The sequence below is a fragment of the Bubalus bubalis genome, chromosome 1 (assembly GCF_019923935.1).
Source record: "Bubalus bubalis isolate 160015118507 breed Murrah chromosome 1, NDDB_SH_1, whole genome shotgun sequence".
Lineage (NCBI taxonomy): Eukaryota > Metazoa > Chordata > Mammalia > Artiodactyla > Bovidae > Bubalus > Bubalus bubalis.
Window position 1 is genome coordinate 177,070,559 of NC_059157.1, and position 27,052 is coordinate 177,097,610.

General features: G+C 47.9%; 1 protein-coding gene across 1 annotated transcript in view; it reads right to left on the bottom strand.

The window, feature by feature from the left end:
- Positions 1-7,687: 7,687 nt before the first annotated feature.
- IL20RB (interleukin 20 receptor subunit beta) overlaps positions 7,688-27,052 on the bottom strand; it is a 56,697-nt gene continuing 37,332 nt past the window's right edge. Inside the window, exons 4-7 of the mRNA XM_006070623.4 lie at positions 23,477-23,601; positions 21,165-21,315; positions 17,173-17,315; positions 7,688-8,630 (exon numbers count right to left, since the gene is read on the bottom strand). Coding sequence (XP_006070685.3) covers positions 8,523-8,630; positions 17,173-17,315; positions 21,165-21,315; positions 23,477-23,601 — 527 coding nt within the window. The 3' untranslated portion in view covers positions 7,688-8,522. The remainder of the gene's footprint in view (positions 8,631-17,172; positions 17,316-21,164; positions 21,316-23,476; positions 23,602-27,052) is intronic.

A 27,052-nucleotide genomic window follows, 5' to 3' on the forward strand; every position in this document is an offset into this window, starting at 1 on the left:
ACCGCACCCTTCCCTGAAGTAAGGAAGCCACCTCCCAAAGACAAAAGAAGCTTTATAGCTCCCGAGAGAGTTCAGAGTTTTTATTACTATCTGGGAAGAGGCAATTTTAATTATGAATGCAAACTCCTAGTTAAAATGACTGTAGCGCTTTCGGTTGTCCAGAATTAAGCAAAATAGTCTCAACGGGCAGGGGGAAAAAATGCCACCACTAAATTTAAGGAAGGGTGGGAGAGATTCCATGAGTTTTAGATTTTCAAGCTATCTATTATTTCCATCCCTTCTGTTATGAATTCTTATTCGTTGAGTCTGTAAAGTATGCCTCCCAATGTTCTTTGTCACTTTTGTTCCTCAGCTCATTCTGCCAGGTTTTTTCCATGAACAAGTCCTTGCTTGGTAAGCACCTCTGCAGCTGACTTAGACCATTCTTCCTGGTTTGCACACTCAGGACTGGGTCTTCAGTTACGGACTTTCATACGTTTGCTCTCAGCCAACACGATTCCAGGTGCTGCATCCCTTGTTCAACTAGCCCAGTTCCTCAATTTAACAAAGATCCCTCTTTTTCTTCCAGCAGCATGGGCAAGCAGCACATCTCTGGAGCTTTTTCAGCCCCCATCCACTGGATAGGCAAGACAACCAGCCACTACCTCAGTTTCATGCAGCGAGCACAGGTCCACTCTCCTGCCAAGCATGGGGTGCACTCATCTCTGTTCTCACATGAGTCTTGAGGCCCACCCTGTGGACAGTATACCCGGTACCTCTACCCTTGGGCTACATTTCACCAGCCCACACAGTAGGCTTATTCTTCATTATTAGTCACAAAGATTGATTGATTCACTGATTTATTGTGTGTGTGTATGTGTGTGTGTATAAATTTCATCAATTACTCCTCTGTGAGGTTACAGAGAGGATTTGATGTGTGCTCTCTCCACCATTTTGATCAAGGTCTTCCAGGCACGTCTCAGACGCTACTGAGCTAGACAAGCAAGAAGCATGCCCCAGGGACTCCCCTGGTGGTCCAGTGGTTAAGAGTCTGCCTTCCACTGCACGGGACTCAGGTTTGATCCCTGGTCAGGGAACTGGGATCCCACTTGCAACAGGGCAATCAGGCCAGTGTGCAGCATCTGCTGAGCCCGTGCTCTAGAGCCTGTGTACCACAACTAGAGAACCTGCATGCTGCAACTAAGACCTGACACATTCACATAAATAAATAAATTTTTAAAAAAAGAAGACACATATCCCAGACCCAGTCATTGATGCCAAGCAGGGCCTTGTGGGACTCCTGGGCATGGAGGCCTTTTTGTTCCCCATTCCTTGTAGCCAAGACTCCAGACTCCATGACCTTCTCTGAGTTCCAAAGGGCAGAACAGTTGCTAATCAAAGGAGAAGCAGCAATGAAACCACCTGAGGCAGAAACTCATCAATATTAGGAGAGGACTACCAGGACCCTGCTGCTGCTGCTGCTGCTAAATCGCTTTAGTCGTGTCCGACTCTGTGCGACCCCATAGACGGCAGCCCACCAGGCTCCCCTTCCCTGGGATTCTCCAGGCAAGAACACTGGAGTGGGGTGCCATTTCCTTCTCCAGTGCATGAAAGTGAAAAGTGAAAGTGAAGTCGCTCAGTCGTGTCCGACTCTCAGCAACCCCATGGACTGCAGCCTACCAGGCTCCTCCGACCATGGGATTTTCCAGGCAAGAGTACTGGAGTGGGGTGCCATTGCCTTCTCCTAGAACCCTGCACATACCCTAATCTTGTTAACAACCCACCCTTTTGAAACTGCAGAAGAAAGAAGAATATGCATGCTAAGTCACTTCAGTCGTGCCCAACTCTTGGCAACCCCGTGGACTATAGCCTGCTAGGCTCCTCTGTCCATGGGATTATCCAAGCAAGAATACTGGAGTGAGTTGCCATGCCCTCTCCAGAGGATCTGCCCAACCCAGGGATTGAACCCACGTCTCTTAGGTCTCCTGCGCTGGCAGGCGGGTGCTTCACCACTAATGCCGCCTGGTACCGTCTTGATCCTTATCACAATCTCCTGCCTGACTGTATAACCTTTCCCTACTCACCAGGGCAGGAGGCACAGTTCTTGAAGCACTAGCTTTCTGTTTTTCCCCTTTACCTGGCCAAGTAATAAAGGCACTCTTTCTTTCTCTTCCATAACTCTGTCTCCATATTCTGTTCGGCATTAGTGCACAGAGAGCCAAGGTTTTGGCAACAATCTCAGTCTTCACAGAGTGGTCAAGCCCATTTCCAAAGTGGGAACACTTTCCCTGTGATAGGAGGAGTTTTCTTATTAGTGACTAAAGCAGAAATCTTATCCTCTCCTGTCCTGTCATACCGAGAAGAGTGGTCACTTCCTCACAGGAGCTGACACAGGGCAGGCCGGAGCAATGTCCTGGAGAGCCACAGTTCCAGAGGCCTCCCCAAGCCCTCCTCCTCATGTAAGAAACTTGAGGGGGGGCCTCAGGACGTTCAGATAAAATCTCAGGTGCAAACGCTGATAACACGGAGGTCAGACTGCTCCTCCTTCAGACTCAATGAGCTCTCGGCCTCCAGCGTGCTGCTCACTGGGCTTCTGCTCCCTCCAGGGACTGCACCTTCAGCCCAGCTTGGCCTTGGCTGATCCCCCCAAGTCTTGAAGCTCTAACAACCAAGTAGGGTAAGAGCGGAAAGGAGAGGGGTGTGAGCGCTGCCCACTGGGGTATGTGGGAAGTCCAGACCCACGCCCTGCATGTTCGCAGCCACATCCAACACCATACCCTTCTCTAGGGCCTGGGCTTTTGGCTTTTAGGCAACACATTTAGAACCACACCTCAGACCCAAACTTCTTATCAGTTCTTCAACCTAAAGGTTGTCTTTGCCAACCCCAAGTTAAAATTCTCCTTCAGAGTTTAAAACTTTGTTAGAAAAGGAAACAAAGAGAAAAAGGAAGGAAAGAGGGAGGGGAAGGAAAGGAGAGAGAGAGAGAGGAAGTAGGTATAAAGGAAGGAAAGGCAGGAGGGAAAAAGAAAGCGAGGAAAGGAGAGAGAAAGGAGACAAATCCTTTTCTCAGGCAAAGAGATTATCTCATAAATTAAAACTGAGCTGCTTACAGTTACCCATATTAAAATTTTAGCATCTACTTGTTGCCATCTGCTAAATTAAAACTCCTCATTTAAAATACAGTAATTCTTCCACCCCACTGGCCCTCCATAACCTAGGCTTAAGTGTGTTAGTCACTCAGTCATGACTGACTCTTTGCAACCTCATGGATTGTAGCCCTCTGGACTCCTCTGTCCATGGACTTCTCCAGGTAAGAATACTGGAATAGGTAGCCATTCCCTTCTCCAGGGATCTTCCCAACCCAGAGAGTGTACCCCGGTCTCCCACATTGCAGGCAGATTCTTTACCACCTGAGCTACCAGAGCAGCCCAACCTAGGCTTAACCTGAGGGCTATTTCATTTTGACCTGTTTCTAAGTGCAAGATTCCAAAGTCTTCAGTGAAATGGGCATCACCTGGGAAAGCCCTTCAGTGTGGGTAATGTAGGTGGGATGGCATCAGGGGGCCCCCCGCTCTGGGGTGTGATCTCCTAAGGCTAGAAATCTGTAGTAACATCAGTAGACAGTTTGGCAGAAGACTTGCTGGCATCCCCAGGAAATTTGGAGATATGTGGCCACCTTGTAGATGGGTGATTTGAAAGCATAGGAGCAAATATAGAAGTTACTTCGGTTTACACAGGCCCTTATTTTTTTCAACAGTCAGATTTTTTTAAGGTTGCTTTTTAAAATTTCCCCAGTGGGCTCCAATGGAGGGACCGGGGACACGAACCTCCTCCCATAGGAGAGTTTGTCCTTTGGCTCTGGGGGCTTTCTGCAGGTGCCTGGCAAGGTGTCTCAGTTTTTCCTCCAGGGTCCTTCACGGGGTTTTACTGCCGCTCCTGCGCTGGTGGCCCCTCGCTGAAGGAGGCAGAAGGGGCTGTGTCTTCCCTCCTGCTCCCACCTGCGTGTGCTCCCACCTACAGGAAAGATAGATTTTTCCGGGCTTTTTTGTTTGATCCTTGAGGACCTGACAGCCAGCAAGAGAAAACTGTAATTTGGGTTCACCTCTTGTGTGCCGGTTCCAAATATCACAGTCTGGGTGCCAAAATGGTTTAATACGACTCCCCTGTCATGGACACAAACCCCACCACCACCCAAAAAAGTCACTTAAACCCTGAGATAGGCTATAGAATACAGGAGAAAATATCAAAAACTGTTTTTTAAAGAGGTATGGAAGGGCAGCACAGAGGAAAGACTGGTAGACAGAGGCCTGAGGCAGAGGCCAGGGTCCAGCCAGGAGGGAGAGCCACGGGAGCACTGAGCAGAGCACTTCATGGAGTGCAAGGGGCAGACTGAGCACGAGTGAGGATATGGTGTCTGCTAAATTCTAAATTCCCTGACGATGGTGGAGGTTTGCCAGGGACCAAGCCCACGGAAGTTCTGCAGTTCTCATTCTAGGAAATTTGCCTGAGTTTTCCTTTTCTCTCTCCAGGAAGCCCAGGGCACTTCCAGGCAAATGGGAACAAAAGAAGGAATTTCCAGCACCCAACACTAGGTGGCGCCAGACACCCGTGGACGTGATGAGGTCCCCACTCCAGGTGGGCTCAGAAGCTGGTCCCTAAAGGGACCCTGTCAGGCCAGATTCCAAGGAAACTGAGAACTCTGAGCGCCCACAGGAATTTAGCCAAAGGTAAAAAACAGGGCACACAGAAAAATTAGAAAAATTAAGAGATGGGGAAGGGTAGCACAGAAGCTAGTCTATAATAGGAAATTTTAAAAGAGTTTTGCCAGGGAATCCCTGGAAAGACAGGAGATGGGCAAGTGCAGAGACTGGAAGGGGAGGCTGTTGCAGGCATTCAGCAGGTCATGGCCTGGGCCAGGGAAGGGTGGTGGAGAAGAACGCCTTCTGACCGATGTAGCTACATTTACCAGTTTGCATTTACAGGTATGCTTCTTAGATACAGTGAGTCAACAAGCCCAACAGGATTCAATAACAAGACTCAGTAGAAATACATTTTATTCATCTTCTTTGAGAATTCATTGTATTAACATTTGCTCTTTTCGTGTACAGTTATGGACCCGTGACTTTGCAAATGCGTTATGCCCATTGATATCAGCCAGTATTCTCCTTTTGATGTTCACATTGTCCCAACTTTGGCTGAGGCAAATTTACCTCTTTTAGATTGATTCCTTGCATAATTTTGAATGACCCAATTATTTAAAGCTTTTTGCTTCTGGCCTAACAAGGTGTAAGTGTCCTGGCATTATTATCTTGCTCATTTCTACCCCAGACCAGGTATGGAATCAGACATTGCTCCAAGAAACCCTGGCTCCTTTTGAGAGAAAAATAACAACAAAAAAAAGGCAAAATATGGAGTACATTGCAACTAGGCCACTTCCGTGGCAAAAAGCCCAAAAGGAAATCTACTTCTAATGTCATGTTTTATAAAGGCATGACTTCATATGGATAGACTCAATTCGGTTCCAGTAGTACACTGCTCCAACTCAAATAACTGAGTGTACCATTGACCTTCCCTTTCACTAATCCTGAAATCTAGCTTCCTATCTAAATAAACATAATTATTTACTTGCTGTGACAGCTTAAGAGAATAGCTCAAAAAAAAAAAAAATACACTGTCAGTACAAACAGTAGAAATACTGAGTGAAGTTTCTGTTTTAGGCTGCACACTCCTTAGGACTTGTTGCCAAACCATTTGCTCTAGAGTCATACTTAATCTGAGCTTCCCCAGTGGCTCAGCAGTAAAGATTCCACCCACAATGTGGGAAATGTGGGTTCTAATTCCTGGGTCAGAAAGATCCCCTGGAGGAGGACATGGCAACCCACTCCAGTATTCTTGCCTGGAGAATCCCATGGACAGAAGAGCCTGGAGGGCTACAGTCCATAGTGTCCTGCACTTCAGGACACGACTGACGTGAGTTAGCACACACACGCTTAGTCCCCCACACTGTGGAAGGACTTAACTAGCATTGTGGTTCTCCTGTTTCCATTTATTTTCATTCAGAGGAAGCTGCAATCTGCCCTCACCCCACCCCTCCATTTTCTGCTCCATCTTATCATCTTCCCATAGGACTTACACACTCCCAATATTCTAGATAATTCACCTAATAATAACAAATACTGTTATTATTTTATTATTATTCCTCCCCCCGGCCCCACCATCCAAAGGTAAGCCTCACAGAACCAGGATTTTGTTCCCTGGACCCTGGCAGCATCTGAAGGCAGGACTAAGAAAAATGTGCTTGACTCTGGGATCAGGAGCATCTGCTCGTTGAGCATCATCAAGGACTGTGAGAGATGGTCAGTATTCTTGTTGTAGTTACTAATCACACCCCTTTCACTCATTGAAGAATCCGGGTGATAGGGGTAAATCAATCGGAGGAGAGGCCAAGGAGTCAAAATACCAGTATTCCAGGGAAAATGGAATGGCCAGCTATGGAGGAGGGCGCCCCTCTACTCTCAAGGACCAGCTAAATGTTTGGTGCATGGTCAGACTTCCATAAATGATTCTGGGGACATGGAAGGACAATACGATAATTGAGGGAAATGTCTGGATACCTGTATAAACCTGCAAGGTGGATGGGCAAGGGAACTAGCTGTGAGAGGGATGCAAGCAGAGGGAAGTCAGCGGTCATTTCTGAGTTCTGGGTCTGGACAGGTGACAGGGCAACTGTGGCCCGAGGGTGGAGGACAGGGGATAAGAAGGAGAGGGTCATGACTGGTGGAGTAGTAGAGTCCTTATTCCTGCATACTGAAAATATGATTCCAGTTTAGAAAGAAAGAAAGTGAAAGTGAAGTCGCTCAGTCGTGTCCAACTCTTTGCGACCCCATGGACTGTAGCCTAGCTGGCTCCTCCATCCATCCATGGGATTTTCCAGGCAAGAGTACTGGAGTGGGTTGCCATTTGCCACTCCAAACTGGAGTGGGATTCCAGTTTGGCCAAAGGTAAAATGAACATATACTCTTCATAAAAGAATTGAACAACGCAGAAGCATACAAAATGGTACAAAAGAGAAGATCTCCAGTGATCTCATCTTAAGAGAGAGCCCCTCCTCTGGCCCCTGGAAACCCCTGCCCAGGTGGAGAAAGGGCTGGGGGCCTCTGCCTTATAGGGGAAACACCTGGCTGAAGCAGTTAGATTGTCTCCACCTCAAGGCTGGCTGGAAAGGGCCCAGGAAGTGGGGGTGGAAACAAACCAGCTCAGAGGCTCCAGAGCTGGGAAGGGTGGGGTCTATGAAGGGAGACCCAGGCTTTGCCCAACAATTGCTTCAGCCTTCAAGAGACTCCCCCTCCATCCCTTCTCTGACCCTGACTCTTCCTCACCTGGTGGGCGAGAGGGTCAGGAAGAGGTTTCAGTCATGGGTCCAGGACGAACATGCCGGGAAAATTAAGGACACCCTGAGGGGCTATCTTAAAAGAGTTCCCCAAGGGATTTCCTGTAGTGTGAGGCCCCCAGGAATAGCCAGGAGCACCTTGCCTCAGTCAGAGCCCCCATGCAGCCAGACGCTGTCCCCCACTCTACCCCTGCTCCATCCCCTACCTGGGCTTACCCCCAACATCCTAACCAAAGGTGGCCTTCATGCAGCCTGGACTCAAGGTTGATGATGTAACTCGAACCCTAAAGACCACTGTTTTGGAAGAAACCAAAATGATTCCCCAAGGTGACCTCTTTTTATTTTTCATGCTGTACTATAACAACTCCACAGGAAAAAGGAGCACAGAAAACATTACATTTACGATCGACAGCTTTTTGCAGTCTCATCTCATCATACACACTCATTTCAGCTGCTGTCCTCAGCGTGAACACCCTATTCACCCTGCACAGGCCCATTTTCAGTGGGGCTGTAGTCTCCCTCTAGGCCACAGATCTTATTGCTGGCTGAGCCATTCAGTCACCTCCGCACAGGCGGGCTACAGTCCATAGAGTCACAAAGAGTCAGACAAGACTGAAGTGACTTAGCCCACATGCAAGCACAGGCATTTGGCTTGAAGTGAAATCAACCTCGTTGCACCCACCCTTCCTTTCGTCTTCAAAGTTTCCTCCAGGAAAGTGGCCATTGCTCATGTAGTCTCTGATCATCCCTGTTACACATGGACCTGCTGCTCGTCAGAAAAGCAGAACTAATCACAGTGTACAATGTTGCCAATTTCCCGACAGCTCTGCAAGTGGCAGAGAGATAATATGGATATATATACACATACGGTTTAATGGTCAAGTAGTTAACCATTGCACAGAGGAGCAGAGAGACTAAGTCATTTTCCCCCAGAGTCATCCTGCTAGTAGATGGCAGAGATCCAGCGTTGGAGGTCACATCCTCTGACCCCCTCTTAGCACTCCATCAGCCATACCACCCTGCCTCTGACAGCTGCTTCTAGACGTGGACGTGGCAGGCTCTTCTCTTGTCTTTTGTCCTTGAAGGAAAAGAAGTGCCGCCTTTCCCCTCGTGGTTTCTGCGTCCTGCAGCCCAGATTTCTCGGCTTCATCTGCTAGATCCAGGCCTTGAGGAGCTCCTCAGAAGAGAGCCCTGAGGTCACACAGGCTTCTACCTCTTCTTTTCTGCAGCTGATTAACTTCTGGGGTGAATTTGTTATTTTCTGAAAGACAATTTTCATTCATATTCATTAGGTTAATAGTCATAGTCAGAGTTGAAGAGAATATCATCAAAAATCCCAACTATTTGACTCATTAACTTTCTAGCAGCAAAAAAGCCCAAAGGACTTCCCTAGTGGTCCAGTAGTTAAGAATCTGCCTTCCAATGCAGGGGACACAGGTTCAGTCCCTGATCAGGGAAGTAAGATTTCATGTGCCTCAGAGCCACTAAGCCCATGCCTCACGACTACTGAACCCACACACTCTGGAATGAGCCACAGTTAGTGAGTCTCTGAGCCACAACAAAGATCCCACGTACTGCAACCAAGACCCAATGCAGTCAAATAAATAAACTTAAAAAAAAAAAAAAAAAAAAAAGACAATTCTAACCCCTAGAGCATGGGCTTGCCATTTTACTGAGATCATCTCCCAGGTCACTGACCAGCGGATCTCTTGGGGCCCTGTCTCCTCAGGGACCCTGCCCCACAAAAGTCCAGCATGTAATGCTGGTTCCAAAAATCTAGCCTTCTTCCACCAGAGAGCTCTGAGAATAGTGACCTCGTCCAAGGCGCTCTACAAACAGCACCAGCAGGGTGTCCGCTCCAAGGATGGTGCTCCATAAACAGAAGTCCCTTCCTACTTGTATTTCACTTTCTTGCCATCTTCTCCCAGTGACCCCAATGCATCATCATGCTGTTGCTGTTGCTAAGTCGCTTCAGTTGTGCCTGACTCTGTGTGACCCCATAGACGGCAGCCCACCAGGCTCCCCCGTCCCTGGGATTCTCCAGACAGGAACACTGGAGTGGGTTGCCATTTCCTTCTCCAATGCATGAAAGTGAAAAGTGAAAGTGAAGTCGCTCAGTCGTGTCCCACTCTTCGAGACCCCATGGATTGCAGCCTACAAGGTTCCCCTATCCATGGAATTTTCCAGGCAAAAGTACTGGAGTGGGGTGCCATTTCCTACATCATCATAACTGATGGTAAAAATGCAGGTATCTTCCTTTCAGGGTAACTCTCTCCACTGTTGCTAACTCAGTCACTTCCAACAGACTCACTTGACTCTTAAACAGCTTCTCCCGAAGCTCTGCTCATCATTACTCTGAAGAGTGGCACATGGGCACAGACAGGTGGGCACCAATGATTTCCTCCACCCCAGTGCTCAGGAGACAACAGCTTCATCAAGTCAGTTGCTCTGGATCTTGTTTGCAAAGAAGTGGCTTCAGGGCTCGGCAAATAATGGGCAAGGACAGTGTACAAGCAGGGCTCACCAAACAGGATGTCAGTGTGGAGCCCGCTATCAGTCCACACTGATGGTCCACTCATTCTCAGGATGCCGGCTACCTACATCTACAGTGCTTATACCTGATTGTTTCTTAAACTCTACAGCAGCGCTGTCCAATGGAAATGTGCTGGGAGCTACCTGTGCAATTAAAAATTCTCTAGTAGCACATTTTATAAACTAAGAAGAAATAGGTAAAATTAATTTTAATAATATACTTTATTTTTTAATGCTATTTCAATATATAATCAATATAAAATATTAATAAACTATTTTACACTCTCCTTGTACTGCCTTCAAAACCTATTGTGTATTTTATCAGTCAGTTCAGTCGCTCAGTCGTGTCCGACTCTTTGCAACCCCATGAATCACAGCACGCCAGGCCTCCCTGTCCATCACCAACTCCCGGAGTTCACTCATACTCACGTCCATCGAGTCAGTGATGCCATCCAGACATCTCATCCTCTGTCGTCCCCTTCTCCTCCTGCCCCCAATCCCTCCCAGCATCAGAGTCTTTTCCAATGAGTCAAGACTTCGCATGAGGTGGCCAAAGTACTGGAGTTTCAGCTTCAGCATCATTCCTTCCAAAGAAATCCCAAGGCTAATCTCCTTCAGAATGGACTGGTTGGATCTCCTTGCAGTCCAAGGGACTCTCAAGAGTCTTCTCCAACACCACAATTCAAAAGCATCAATTCTTCAGCACTCAGCCTTCTTCACAGGCCAACTCTCACATCCATACATGACCATTGGAAAACCATAGCCTTAACTACACGAACCTTTGCTGGCAAAGTAATGTCTCTGCTTTTGAATATGCTATCTAGGTCGGTCATAACTTTCCTTCCAAGGAGTAAGCGCCTTTTAATTTCATGGCTGCAGTCACCATCTGCAATGATTTTGGAGCCCAGAAAAATAAAGTCTGACACTGTTTCCACTGTTTCCCCATCTATTTCCCATGAAGTGATGGGACTGAATGCCATGATCTTCGTTTTCTGAATGTTGAGCTTTAAGCCAACTTTTTCACTCTCCTCTTTCACCTTCACCAAGAGGCTTTTTAGTTCCTCTTCACTTTCTGCCATAAGGGTGGTGTCATCTGCATATCTGAGGTTATTGATATTTCTCCCGGCAATCTTGATTCCAGCTTGTGTTTCTTCCAGTCCAGCGTTTCTCATGATGTACTCTGCATAGAAGTTAAATAAACAGGATGACAATATACAGCCTTGACGTACTCCTTTTCCTATTTGGAACCAGTCTGTTGTTCCATGTCCAGTTCTAACTTTTGCTTCCTGACCTGCATACAAATTTCTCAAGAGGCAGGTCAGGTGGTCTGGTATTCCCATCTCTTTCAGAATTTTCCACAGTTTATTGTGATCCACACAGTCAAAGGCTTTGGCATAGTCAATAAAGCAGAAATAGATGTTTTTCTGGAACTCTCTTGCTTTTTCCATGATCCAGCGGATGTTGGCAATTAGATCTCTGGTTCCTCTGCCTTTTCTAAAAGCAGCTTGAACATCAGGAAGTTCACGGTTCACATATTGCTGAAGCCTGGCTTGGAGAATTTTGAGCATTACTTTACTAGCGTGTGAGATGAGTGCAGTTGTGCAGTAGTTTGAGCATTCTTTGGCATTGCCTTTGGGATTGGAAAGAAAACTGACCTTTTCCAGTCCTGTGGCCACTGCTGAGTTTTCCAAATGTGCTGGCATATTGAGTGCAGCACTTTCACAGCATCATCTTTCAGGATTTGGAATAGCTCAACTGGAATTCCATAACCTCCACTAGCTTTGTTCCTAGTGATGCTTTCTAAGGCCCACTTGACTTCACATTCCAGGATGTCTGGCTCTAGGTCAGTGATCACACCATCGTGATTATCTGGGTTGTGAAGATCTTTCTTGTACAGTTCTTCTGTGTATTCTTGCCATCTCTTCTTAATATCTTCTGCTTCTGTTAGGTCCATACCATTTCTGTCCTTTATCGAGCCCAGCTTTGCATGAAATGTTCCTTTGGTATCTCTGATTTTCTTGAAGAGATCTCTAGTCTTTCCCATTCTGTTGTCTTCCTCTATTTCTTTGCATTGATCGCTGAAGAAGGCTTTCTTATCTCTTCTTGCTATTCTTTGGAACTCTGCATTCAGATGTTTATATCTTTCCTTTTCTCCTTTGCTTTTCGCTTCTCTTCTTTTCACAGCTATTTGTAAGGCCTCCCCAGACAGCCATTTTGCTTTTTTGCATTTCTTTTCTATGGGAATGGTCTTGATCCCTGTCTCCTGTACAATGTCACGAACCTCATTCCATTGTTCATCAGGCACTCTATCTAAGAGATCTAGTCCCTTAAATCTATTTCTCACTTCCACTGTATAATCATAAGGGATTTGATTTAGGTCATATCTGAATGGTCTAGTGGTTTTCCCTACTTTCTTCAATTTAAGTCTGAATTTGGCAATAAGGAGTTCATGGTCTGAGCCACAGTCAGCTACTGGTCTTGTTTTTGCTGACTGTATAGAGCTTCTCCATCTTTGGCTGCAAAGAATATAATCAATCTGATTTCGGTGTTGACCATCTGGTGATGTCCATGTATAGAGTCTTCTCTTGTGTTGTTGGAAGAGGGTGTTTGTTATGACCAGTGCATTTTCTTGGCAAAACTCTATCAGTCTTTGCCCTGCTTCATTCCATATTCCAAGGCTAAATTTGCCTGTTACTCCTGGTATTTCTTGACTTCCTACTTTTGCATTCCAGTCCCCTATAATGAAAAGGACATCTTTTTTTGCATATTAGTTCTAAAAGGTCTTGTAGGTCTTCATAGAACCGTTCGATTATTATTTATGCCTGGAGAATCTCATGGACACAGGAGCCTGGCGGGCTATAGGGTCACAAAGAGTCAGACATGACTGAAGTGACTTAGCACAGCACATAGCCAATTAACAATGTTGTGATAGCTCCTGGTGGACAGCAAAGGAACTCAGCCATACATATACATTTGTCCATTCTCCCCCAAACTCCCCTCTTACTCAGGCTGCCACATAACATTCAGTGGAGTTCCATGTGCTACACAGTAAGTCCTTGGCAGTTATCCATTTTAAATATAGCAGTGAGTACCTGTCCATCCCAAACTCCCTAAGTATCACATCCTCCTGGAAACCATAAGTTCATTCTTTAAGTCTCTGAGTCTGTTTCTGTTCACAGACTCCACTTTCTATGAAGCACACAAAGTCAGACTTGGGATAGTCCATTGAAGCATATCTCAATTTGGAGATGACTAACTAAAAAGCCTCTTGATGAAAGTGAAAGAGGAGAGTGAAAAAGTTGGCTTAAAGCTCAACATTCAGAAAACTAAGATCATGGCATCCGGTCCCATCACTTTATGGCAAATAGATGGGGAAACAGTGGAAACAGTGTCAGACTTAATTTTTCTGGGCTCCATAATCACTGCAGATCATGATTGCAGCCATGAAATTAAAAGACGCTTACTCCTTGGAAGGAAAGTTATGACCAACCTAGATAGTATATTCAAAAGCAGAGACATTACTTTGCCAACAAAGGTCTGTCTAGTTAAAGCTATGGTTTTTCCAATGGTCATGTATGGATGTGAGAGTTGGAATGTGAAGAAGGCTGAGTGCTGAAGAATTGATGCTTTTGAACTGTGGTGTTGGAGAAGACTCTTGAGCATCCCTTGGACTGCAAAGAGATCCAACCAGTCCATTCTAAAGGAGATCAGCCCTGGGATTTCTTTGGAAGGAATGATGCTAAAGCTGAAACTCCAGTACTTTGGCCACCTCATGCAAAGACTTGACTCATTGGAAAAGACTCTGATGCTGGGAGGGATTGGGGGCAGGAGGAGAAGGGGACGACAGAGGATGAGATGGCTGGATGACATCACCAACTCGATGGATGTGAGTTTGAGTGAACTCCGGGAGTTGGTGATGGACAGGGAGGCCTGGCATGCTACAATTCACGGGTTCGCAGAGTTGGACACAACTGAGTGACTGAACTGAACTGAACTGAACTTGGGGCCGTCTTGATGTTTGCTCCCCACATTTACAGTGGAATGTGACAGCAAGAAGAGAAAGAATAAAGTAAGTCACAGAAGAAAACTAAGACCTTTAGCACCAAAGCCTCCATCTCCATGAAGCAATTATGGATAAAAGACAAGGAAAACACATTATATTTTAAAATAGGGAACACACACCGAGCAGTCTTAATATAATTCTCCTTGCATATATATTTTTGCTTTAGACTGTTCCTTGGTGATATAAAGTTGAATGAAAAGACATTCTTAATGGTATATTTCAAAGTGCAACCACCACCAACTGTAAAATTACAGATGTAGACATGAAATGTTTAATCCAAACAGATAAAACACTTACAAGCTCAGTAGGACTTGTTGAAGACTCTCAAGGATTTCCACTTGGTAATTTTCCATGGTTTAATTGGAAAGATGCATGGATTTTGCAAGGTTGGCTGGAAGCTGCCTTTTAATAGTTTGGAGGATTATCTATGACTAAGGCCAATGCTGAAATGCAGCTTCTGCTGCTGCTGCTACTAAGTCGCTTCAGTCATGTCCAACTCTGTGCGACCCCATAGATGGCAGCCCACCAGGCTCACCTATCCCTGGGATTCTCCAGGCAAGAATACTGGAGTGGGTTGCCATTTCCTTCTCCAATGCAGGAAAGTGGAAAGTGAAAAGTGAAAGTGAAGTCTCTCAGTCGTGTACAACTCCTAGCGACCCCATGGACTGCAGCCCACCAGGCTGCTCCGTCCATGGGATTTTCCAGGCAAGAGTACTGGAGTGGGTTGCCATTGGCTTCTCCCGAAGTGCAGCTAGCCTGTACTAAAGTCAAGGCTGAGGATGAGGAGAGATGTTAGTGAAGGTGTGCAGCTCCAGAACTTTTTGGGGTTTGATGGATACTAGCGATCTATTTCTCACACAGCACTGCAGGAAATGCATATACTCAGAGAAATTGTCCACGTTAAAATCTGGGGGAAAACAGAATAGAAATTAAAAGCCTTATGGAAAGGAATGCATGTAGGAAGACACTGGAATGATGTAGGAAGGATGGTAAGGAGAACAGAGGAGCAAAAGGGGGTTAAGGATCATGGCATTTATCTTCCATGGACCAAAGTGGACATTCTCTCACAGACTCTCTTGTCTCTGGTCTCATCTCAGTTGTTTGGATTTTCCCAGAAGGTTGAGAGTCCCCTGGACTGAAAGGAGATCAAATCAGTCAATCCTAAAGGAAATCAACCCTGAATATTCATTGGAAAGACTGATGTAGAAGCTGAAACTCCAATACTTTGGCCACCTGATGTGAAGAGCCGACTCATTGGAAAAGACCCTGATGCTGGGAAAGATTGAAGGCAGAAGGCGAAGGCGGCAGAGGATGAAACACAACTCCTGCAGCTCAATTCCAGAAAAATAAACGACCCAATCAAAAAATGGGCCAAAGAACTAAATACACATTTCTCCAAAGAAGACATACAGATGGCTAACAAACACATGAAAAGATGCTCAACATCACTCATTATCAGAGAAATGCAAATCAAAACCACAATGAGGTACCATTTCACACCAGTCAGAATGGCTGCGATCCAAAAGTCTACAAGTAATAAATGCTGGAGAAGGTGTGGAGAAAAGGGAACCCTCTTACACTGTTGGTGGGAATGCAAACTAGTACAGCCACTATGGAGAACAGTGTGGAGATTCCTTAAAAAACTGGAAATAGACCTGCCTTATGATCCAGCAATCCCACTGCTGGGCATACACACTGAGGAAACCAGAAGGGAAAGAGACACGAGTACCCCAATGTTCATCGCAGCACTGTTTATAATAGCCAGGACATGGAAGCAACCTAGATGTCCATCAGCAGATGAATGGATAAGCAAGCTGTGGTACATATACACAATGGAGTATTATTCAGCCATGAAAAAGAATACATTTGAATCAGTTCTAATGAGGTGGATGAAACTGGAGCCTATTATACAGAGTGAAGTAAGCCAGAAAGAAAAACACCAATACAGTATACTAATGCATATATATGGAATTTAGAAAGATGGTAACAATAACCCTGTGTACGAGACAGCAAAAGAGACACTGATGTATAGAACAGTCTTATGGACTCTGTGAGAGAGGGAGAGGGTGGGAAGATTTGGGAGAATGGCATTGAAACATGTAAAATATCATGTATGAAATGAGTTGCCAGTCCAGGTTCGATGCACGATACTGGATGCTTGGGGCTGGTGCACTGGGACGACCCAGAGGGATGGAATGGGGAGGGAGGAGGGAGGAAGGTTCAGGATGGGGAACACATGTATACCTGTGGCGGATTCATTTTGATATTTGGCAAAACTAATACAGTTATGTAAAGTTTAAAAATAAAATTAAATTAAATTAAAAAAAAAAAAAAGAGGATGAAACGATTAGATAGCATTACTGATTCAATGGGCATGAATTTGAGCAAACTCCAGGAGATAGCGGAGGACAGAGGAGCCTGGCATGCTGCAATCCATGGGGTGCCAAAGAGTTGGAAATGACTTAGAGACTGAACAGCAACAAGAACAGAATGCATTAGGATTCCTAGGAGCGCTTGTCATTTGATGGCTTTCCTTGTACTCCTAAAGTTCTGTACAGATGCAGCACGGAGAGAGCTCTGGAGGCCTGCTTTGCATTTCCCCAACCCCTGCAAAGCACACGGGGCCTGCCCCCACTGGGAGACTCAGATCGATGGCCCAGGGTCCTCCTGGCTTGTGAGCTGTGGGGACCCCTTACCTTGGGTAGTCAGTCACTGGGCAGGTGCGGATAGTTCCCCTGCCCCAGCCAAAGGCAAAACACTGTCCACATGCCCCACACTCACACACGTGCACCTCACCCCAAGAACCCAGGATACTCTTGGTGTATGAATTGACTCTGTTGTGTTGGAACATGTTTCTGGATGTAGCTGCTGTTATAATGATGGGAGGGGGCCAAGAAGGCCTGGCATGCCAGTCCTCAGGGTAAGACTGTGCATGATTCCTGGAACGCCGAGCTCCTGGGCTGGGCTACACACCTGCTGCCTTGGCTGTGCCAGGCCCTAGGGGAGAGCAGCAGAGGCCTGATGGGAGCCTGGGGGAGGCCAACCCCCACCCAGAAGAGTGGTCTCCCAGCTCCTCTGATTAGAAGGGAGGTCCTTCTCCCTTCTTGGTGCAAATGATTGTAAACCCACGAAGCGGAGGTCCATGCCCCACTCAGGCCCAGACGACATCTGGACAGCGCGTCACACTGAAAGGAAGAAGAGCAGTTACCAAGGTGTCGGGGAGCATCACCACGGGGCAGCAGGAGTACTGGAGCAGCCGGCCCATCTTCCAGACGGAGAGCAGCGCCACCACCAGGATCAGCACGAAGCCCACGAAGGCAAACAGGGCCAGCGCCAGAGGCAGGGCCTCTCCTGAAAACAGAAATACAGGAACCGGCTTAGGAGACAGCTCTGAAGACCAACTCGCTCACCAGTCCTGGGCCTCCCTGGCCTTCCCGGGATTGGCTCTGCAGACGGATCAAGAGAGCAGACTCCGGCACCCTGAGACCTGACATATGCCCCAGGGACAAGAGTGACCACCATTCAATCGTTTTTCTAGAATCCAGATTGGTTTCCAGAAAGCCAAGGAAGATTACAGTCTTTTTCTTGAGAAGGAAAAGGGAGGAGCCTCGTGCATTAAACACTAGCTGTGTTTGCACACACCTTGGCATCACTGCCAGAAGGAAGGCAGAGAGCCAGGCCCCCAGGCAGGATGAGGGGGCGGCGCCCAAGAGCACAGCCCAGAAGGGAGCTGGGCGGTAACTGAAAACAAAGTGTGTTTCACAATTTTCTCTTGGCGTTGATCTGTATTATGGAGGAAAATACTGAATTCAGAACACAGTCACATAATAACTCTGATGTATCAAGTCCTGGCAATGGTTAAGTGACTTACCCCAGGTCGCACAGGGAGGGCCGTGCTCCAAATGCTACTAAGTGATGTATCAGAGAGTGCCAAGTCTGAGCATCTGGAGATGTGGAAGTGGGGGATGGGTTATTTTCCCATCTCTCCGTCCTGTTTGTGTAGCCCCTCTGAGCTGGGCTGCTCACCCACAGTGTGAAGGGTGGCACAGCTGATGCAGCTGCAGAGAAGCTGGGAGGGTCTCCTCAGTGCTTTTGGAAACTATTTTGGCAGTACACATCAAGAGACAGGGCTTCCCAGGAGGCTCCGTGGTAAAGATTCTGCCTGCCAATGCAGGGGACATGGGTTCAATCTGTGGGTCAGGAAGACTCCCTGGAGAAGGAAATGGCAGCCCACTCCAGTATTCTTGCCTAGAAAACCCCATGAAAAGAGGAGCCTGGTGGGGTACAGTTCACAGGGTTGCAAAAGAGTCACTGAGTTACTGAGTTACTGAGCACACAGCATGCATCAGGAGATACACAAATGTTCAGACTCATTCATCCGCTCCTGTGAGTAGATTCCAAAGAATAATTCCAAAGAGGACAAAGCATACATATAAAGCAATTCACAGCAACGTCTAGATTAGAGCCACAGCTTCATAACCAGCTGTCCGCGGAGCCCACAGCAGCACACCTGCACCTCCCTCCACCCCAGCATGCTCTGGTGTGTTCCCTCGTAGCATGAGCCACCACGGGAAACCATCGCATTTGCTAACTTGTCCGTCTACTCAACTAGAAGGTAAGCTCAGTGAGGGCAGGGACTTGTCTGCTATATCCCAGTGACAGTGCTCAGTAATTATTCACTGAATGAATGAATGAATCAGTGAAAATGAACATCATCTTCAAAAGCAGATGGAAATGGGCACTTCCGGGAGTAGGCCAGTGGTTAGGAACCCACCTGCCAGTGCAGGGGACATGGGTTTGATCCCCGGTCTGGGAAGATCCTATATGACACTGAACCATTAAGCCCATGTGCCACAGCTACTGAGCCTGTGCTCTAGAGCCCACGAGCTGCAAATTCTGAAGCCCCCGTGCTCTGCAACAAGAGAGGCCACTGCAACAAGAAGCCTGAGCACCGCACGTAGAGCATAGCCCCCGCTTGGCGCAACTGGAGAAATCCCACATGCAGCAAGGAAGACCCAGCACAGACAAAAACTAAATAATTTTCTTTAAAAAGCAGATGGAAATGACCTAAATATCCCCAAGTAGAGGATGATTTACTTCATCATCAAATATCAGCATGGCAGGTCAGGAGGTCCACTAATACAATGAGAATTAGCATACATAATATACACAAGCTTGTTCACTGCAGCTTGGGTGGCAGTCACAAAACACTGGAAAGCACAGAATATACCTAGTTACGGGGTTCCGTTACACATATTTTGACACATCCACACAGTGGCTTGTTATGCAGCTTTAAAAACGAGGTAGATCCATAGGTACTGACGTGAACAGGCGTTCACAATAGCAATACCAAGTGACGGCGAGGGTGGTGCGGAGCAGAAAGCACAGTACAGTCCCAGCTGTGCTGGTGAGTTCTGGCCTCACACGATGATTGCAAAATTAAACACCACACTTGCCAAAGGAAACCTCCTCAATGGTGTGGGGAGAATGGAAAACTTGGATCAGGAGGATCCCCTGGAGGAGGAAATGGCAACCCACTCCGGGATTCTTGCCTGGAAAATTCCATGGACAGAGGAGCCTGGCTGGCTATAGTCCATGGGCTCATAGAAGAGTCAGACACGACTGAGCAACTGAGCTCATACACACATATGCACACTTCTTACTCTACATACTTCTCTGTTGTTTGAATTTTTTTTTAACAAGCTTGACCTACATGGTTCTAAAAAATAGTATAAAATGGTAATCAGAAAGTCTTCATGAAAAATGTTTTAATATGATATTTGTGAAAAAGCAGACACAAAACATATGTATAATACAACTGGAACATATGTCTACATGAAGGATAACACCCCTTTAGAGGATAATTTGGAAACAGCAGTCAAAATTCAAATGTGTATCCCTTCAACCCAGCAACTCTGCTGCCAGGAATTTATCCTTCACATACACCAGCAAGTGATCTATGTACAAGGTAACTAATGAGAGCATTGGCTATAATAGCAAAATATCAGGAAAAATCCTAAATAGTTCTCAATACCGTGCACGCGAGCTCAGTTGCTTCAGTCATCTCCAACTCTTTGCGACTGTATGGACTATAGTCTGACAGGCTCCTCTGTCCATGGGATTCTCCAGGCAAGAATCCTGGAGTGGGTTGCCACGCCCTCCTCCAGGGGATCTTCCCAACCCAGGGATCAAACCCCCGACTCTTGTGTCTTCTGCCTTACAGGCAGATTCTTTGCTGCTGAGCCACCAGGGAAGCCCACCCCTCAATAGAGGGGTAGTTAAATTAGTTATAGGTATACAACACACAATGGAAAACTAGGTAGCTAGTAAAAGAAGGTTAAAGAAATTCTTTTTTAGATATGAAAAAATCTATAATATTTATAAGTGAAAAAGACTTTATAGATCCAGAAGATCTATAAAAAGATCCAGAATAGTGCACAGAGTATGCTACCATTTGTGCTAAAAAGAAGAAAAATATATAATAATTTATTCCCATTTACTTGTAAATGCATTGGGAAGTTTTCAGAAAGATATACAAAGAGCTAACCCCTATGGGGGAGTGGATAGGAATGACATGGATGAGGAAGAGGAGGAGGAAGCCAATTCCAAATTCTTATCATATTTTTTGAAATATATATGTACCAAATATTCAAAATTATATTTTAAAAACTAAAAAGCTATACACAAATATCACTAGCAGTGTCTGTATGGCAGAATCATGGGATGTAGGGTTTCATTTTGTTTCTTTTCATTGTAGGTTTGTAGACCATAAAAAATTTAAGGGAAAAAAAGAAGAGGATTCTACAGACTTTCCATCAGGCCCCTCCCAGCTGAGAGCTGTGCTACACAGTGGGCACCCCTCACAAGGTCTGACCTTCAGGGGCCCCAGCCGCCTCACCTGCATTGGCCCCTGCTTCGCAGGCAGCGGCCACCTGGTCAACCAGCTTTTCACAGTCTGTCCTCAGGCCTCAGAAGCTTTCAGGGGGAAAGTGTGCCAGACAGCTGCCAAGGGACCCCCCCTTGGTGAGGTGAGGGTGGACTTTCACTTCAGGGTTGGGGTGGGGATTAGAACACAGCACAATTTCACCACCGGAACCCATGCAGCCTGGGGGAGCAGATCAGGGAAACCAAGGGGAGACTCAGAGCCAGAGGAAGCAGCAGGCATGTGCACCCCCAGGAGGGGCAGGCAGGCTGCCTTACCTTGCACCTTGACACATTCTGTCCGGCTGAAGGCACTGTGCCGCCCGATGGCCTTCACGAACGTCCGGGCCTTCACACAGTATGCCGCTCCGGGCTCCACCGTCTCCAGGTACACGGGAAGGACCCCGGGCTTCACCACTTTGACGTGTTCCTTTAGGAAACCAGAGAACAGTCACACCCTGAGTGAAGCAGGCCAGGAAAGGGGGAGGAGGAGGGAAGGAAAGCTGTCAATACTTCCTTTCCAGCATGCTTACATAATGTTCCTCTCATTCTTTCATTTATTCATTCACTCATTTTTTAACAATTACTCATTTATTTAGCACCTACTGTGTGCCAGGCACAGTCGTAGGCACTGAACAAAACAGGGGCACCCAGCACTGAACAGAACAAAAAGTTCCTGCCCTCGCAGAGCTTATGTCATATATGAGGTAGCCGGACCATTGATAACACACATCAGGTGGTGATGAGGGTTATGAGGAATCCTGGAGCAGGACCAGCAGGTAGAGAGTGACGAGGAGGCACCAGCAGAAAGGCTCGGGGAGGCCTCTCTGATAGGCTCATACTTGGACAGAAAGCTGACTGGGTGCTTGGCCCGGCCACGACTTCCAGAGGGTCAGTGAAGAGGAGCACTGCAGCCAGTGGGCAGTGCCTCCTCACGCATCCACCCATCCACTGTCTGTCCGTCCATCTGCACAGCCCGCCACCTCTGCCACCCCCTGAGACATGTGGAGGCTTGTCTGGGCCAAGTCCAGGTGACTCAGGGCAGGCAGTCCTCTCCCAAAGAACCTGAGGGACCTGCCTGTTCCCTGCAGCCCAGGCCCCGATCTGCTCCCACACGACTGCATCTGCCCGACTCGCAGTGCCAGGCCTTACCACTGGGCCCTGACCCAGCAGGAGTAAATGCTAGGAACCACGGCTACTCCCCTTCCAGGGGAGTGTGTTGGGGAACATGTCCTGGCATTAGCTCAGGGGTACTCTTGGCCGGAGAAGGGTCTATCAAAGGCCAGCCAGCATCTGGCAACCCCTACGCTTGGCCTGATAAAATCAGCAGGACCAGTCAGATTTCTTGTCCTGGGAACTGGTATTGAGGAACTGAAACCTGCAGCCAGAAGCAGGGACCAAGGGGAGAGGACACGGTGAGGGGAGTCAGTCGCGACCACAGGCACTCACAGGAAGGAGTGATGAGGGGTCAGGGCAAGCTGGGGTGAGGGCCACAGACAGAGCGCATAGAGAGGACCCCCAGGGGGAAGCAAGGGCTCCCCAGGCAGATGGGGGCCTCTGGGTGAGTGAGGCTGTGCAGCAGCCTGGCTCTGGGCCTGCTCCAGTCGTGGATTCTGTGAGAGCCCTCGACAGCACCGTGTTAATCCTTGTGGCAGGGCTTCTCTGGTGACTCAGTGGTGATTTCCTGCCAATGCAGGAAATGCAAGTTTGATCCCTGGTCAGAAAGATCCCCTGGAGAAGGAAATGACAACCCACTCCAGTGTTCTTGCCTGGGAAATCGCATGGACAGAGGAGCCTGACCTGATGGGCTATATTCCATGGGGCGCAAAGAATCAGACACAACTGAGTGACTAAACAACAGCAATCCTTGTGACAGAGCCTACTTTTCCCTGCGCTGATTCGAGTGGGTTTTATCACCATTTCAGCTTGGACAGGGCTCCACAGGTGCACCCACGCTTCACGCCTTCTGCTGCTGCAGCTCAGCCACTCCCTCTGAGAGAGCTGACCTCCCACCCAGCCTGGCTTGCAGCACCCACCCCACAGGGAGGGGCCGTCCCCCATCTAGGCATTCCAGGTGGCCCATTGGCTCATAATTAGGGTTGTTTATTAGCTAGCTCCTGGCTCTCTGCCCCGAATTCTGCACCCAGCCCAGATGCACACCCTCAAGAAGCTGGGACCAGCCTCGTATACTTATGAAATCATCCAATTGATCTGCAACAGCCCTGTCTGCTGCCCCTAAACAGCAGGAAGAATGGCTGAGAAGACATGCTGATGGGAGAGAAGAAATGCATTGCACAGGTATTGTGGATCCAACTATGACAGAGTTTAAGGCCAGGAGGTGGTCCCTCTACTTCAGCGAATATGTCCTAAGACGGCTCCCAGCTAAAGTCTGGGTGGGACGAAGGCAGTCCTTTGAGTTTGATGCTGCCAGCATTGTCAGCCTACACCCATCCCTGTGTTCCCTCATTTCACCCAGGCCTGCTCATCCTCCGGCCACCCCAGACAGCAGGCACTGCAGGGGCCAGCCTTCCTCATCCAGCTCTCAGAGCTTCTCCAAAGTCTAACTCAAAGGCCCAGGCTGCAAGTCTCACCTTGGCACCGGGCTCCCTTCTCCAGTAGGACACGATGAACTCAAAATGGGGCCCCAGATCTTCCAGCTTAATAAGCAGGTGGAAGCCGTCCATGGTGATCTCCATCCCAGGCGGGGTGAGGATGGCTGTTGGCAAGACAAGGGGAGAGTCAAAGCCAGTCCCAGACAGGACTGATTTCTGTCCAGGGAGACCATGACCAAACCATCAGTGGAAACACGCCAGGCTCATGGGAGGGGAGGGGTTTTGATGCGGCTTCACAGCATGCAGAAGCAAGCACTATACTCAGCAGGTGCTCAGCAAACTCTTTGTGAATGACGAGCAAATGAAAAAAACAAACAACAGCCATATAGTACAATTCACATAGATCAGTGACATATACCATCTGCTGCTAACTTTCAAACATCAGCAGATCAGCAGCCTGTGGATGGGTTGGCCTTTCTAGTCCCAGTCCAAGGAGTCTTCATCTCATAGCCTTATGGAAAGTCAGAGGGTTTTACAAATTCCAAGAATCAGCTCTAGTAATTACAGCCTAAGCACAAACACCATCTTTCATGTTATTGGATCCAAAACAGAGAGACCCCTCAGGCCCCATGGATACTTTCCACTTAGTAGACCAGGAACCAAAGAGCCCACACAGACAGTCTTCAGTCCCTGCCTACTGATGATGGATCCAGACCTTCCTCTCAGATCCAGACACTGCAAGACCGGAAGGGCCACCCTAATTGTGGGCTGTGGCTTGGGAGTGTGTTCTGGCTAAATCCTCCTGCACCGGGGTCAGTGGACACTCAACAGAAAGGCAGTTCCTGCAGGGAGTTTTCAGAGAACAAAGTATTTCCTGGCATCTAAAGAGCTGCTTGGAAAGAGGACAGGAGGACTTGGGAAGTCAGGGGCTAACTGTGCAAAACATACCCAGATCAGAGGTTTCATATGAGCACACAGCACCACTAGAATTGCCTCTGAAACACCTCCAGTAAGAAAGGAGATGTTTGACTCCTCCACTTTTAAGTTAAACATGATTAGAATTGGATCTCCTGATCTCCATCTATGTAGAGAATAGAATTAGACCAAATGACCACATGTCATTTCAGTTCAGATGATTTTCTGACAATGTTGGGGCAGGAACTTCTCTCCTATGTACTCTACATACTCATCTCATTTAATCCAACCAGCAAGCTTCAGAAAGTAAATATTACTCCTACTTACAGATGACATAGCAGAGCCTCAGAGAGGTTACGTGACATTCTCAGAGTCACCCAGTGAATGGCCAGACTTGAAGCTCATGTCTTTCCACGTTTCTAGACTCTGTTGTGTGGGGTGATTTTTAACTCCCAAGGAACAGGATGCACTTAGATCACTTAAATCAGACTCTAGGGATGGGTCCCGGAGATCAGGGGTTCTAAGCTCTCCTGTGACTTGAATTTGCACTGAGGTTAAGAACCTCTGCTCTCAACAGGCTTCCCTTTAAGAACTGGGGATCCTTTCCAAGACAACCTTAAAACCAGATTTTTCATGTCTGAGGAGAAGTTGGGGTGGGGTTTTACAAAGGCCAAAAAGCAGACATCATGCCCTGAGGAGTCTCAGTTTCCTCCCAGCTCTGCAGCTGGGTCCACCTGCGTGAGGACCCTCATCCTCTGCTTCTGGGGCAGGTATGGAGACACCTTTCCTCAGCTCCTCAGCAGCGAGCCCTTTTCCTGTTTATACTTACCTTTTCAAGCACAAGTTGCTTCTGCACACACCCACCCTCAGAGCTGTGTGGACACTTCCTTATCTCCAAACGCCCCATGCCTGCCTTTCCAAAAACAGCTGCCAGCCTCCAGCAATGATCTTGGCTGGAACCCTGTGCTTCCAGGAGCCAGAGGGAGGTGGTGCTGGTGCTGCCCAGGCACTGTGGGTGGAGGCAGAGCTACAGCAGCCTCCAGTGCCCCTCCAGCTACCCCAGGGCCTGGCACTGGGATCCCACTGCTTCCACCATGTCCTGCCAGTGCCATGGGAGAGACGGCAAGCAGAGGAGCCCACATCCTGCACCAAAATTCCTACTGGTATCCATTCCAAAAGGACTTCCCTGTAGCTCAAACGGTAAAGAATCTGCCTGTGATACAGGAGACCAGGGTTCGATTCCTGAGTTAGGAAGATCCTCTGGAAAAGGGAATGGCAATCCACTCCAGTATTCTTGCCGGGAGAATTCCATGGACAGAGAAGCCTGGTGGACTACAGTTCGTGGGGTCACAAAGAGTCGGACACGACTGAGCGACTAACACAGACACACATCCATTCCAATGGTCCCACTCCTGCCCCCTAGTTCTTCCCTTCTTCTTCTGCTTGCTGGCTCTCAACTCTGGGCATATCCCTGGGGTAATAATAATAATATGAATAGCTGAGTGCTATTACAAGGCAGCACTGCCCTGAGCATTTACACTTTTCATCTCACCCCCAACCACCCACTGAGGCAAGCCATTGCCCCTCTCACTCAAGTGGCTGAGCCGGGATTTGAACCCCATCTGTCTGTCTCTGGAGGACCAAGTTCTCTCTCAGCTCTACCTTCACCTCCTCCAGCAGGGGCTCCCTCACCTTCTAACCCTCCTGGTTTCTCCCAATCCCCATGCTCCTCAGGAAGCTCTGACTCACTCCATTAATTTCGAGGCTGCCCCAACCTCCCCGTGTCCTCACTCCCAGCAGAGGGTCACCTGTCACCCAGAGAATACAGGTCCCCGAAGACCTTTCATTTGCCTTTCCTGTGTGTCCCAGGGGGTCACATCATTGCCCACAGCTGTCTTTGCACCTCCACTCAATCCCCCAGTTGGCAGCCTGCCCAACATCCCCGCTCCTCCTGCTCCATGAGACCACTTTCAAGAGGACCTATTTGGGGGCCTCCCTCAGGCGCAGCAGCAGCTCGTCTGTTCTTCCTTCTCTGACTCTCTCCCTGTCCTCCATTCTCTTCAAACCCTAGGTTTCCCAGAATCCTAGCCTGGTTCTATTTGTCCTCATATCTCGTCCCTGGACACCCTCACCTGCTCTCAAGCCATTAGCTATTAATTTCATTTTGTGTGTCTGTGACCTGTCTGAGTCCCAGGGCCTGATTCCCAACTGCCAATCAGACATCCATGGGATGATGTCTGATAGGAATCTCAACCTCAAAGAGCCCAAAGCCAGCAGCATCTCTTATTCCTCAGATCAGCCGCTCCTCCTGGGTCCTCTTCCTTGGATGGCACTCCTCCTAACCCCATCTGGAAGCTGGGTGCCATCACCATCTCCCCCACCTCTGTCTCACGGAAACTGGTCACCGAGCTCTGTCCCTTCTAACTCAACCATGTCTCTAGAATTTGTCCTCTCCTTCCTATGCCTCCCCCTTTTCTAGGATCACGATCCACCCTGGTTCAGCTGGAATGTTACAGCCCTCTCTTCACTCTTCCCATGGCCTGCAGGTCTGTCCTACTCCAGCTCACTTTCCACACCACAGCCAGCGCGATTGTTCTGTAGACAGACCTGGACCAGATCCCCTCCTCTTCCATGACGCTCCTCTACTGATCTGATGAGACTTCATGTCGAAGCCCTTCACTGTGTGACCAGCTGCTTCCT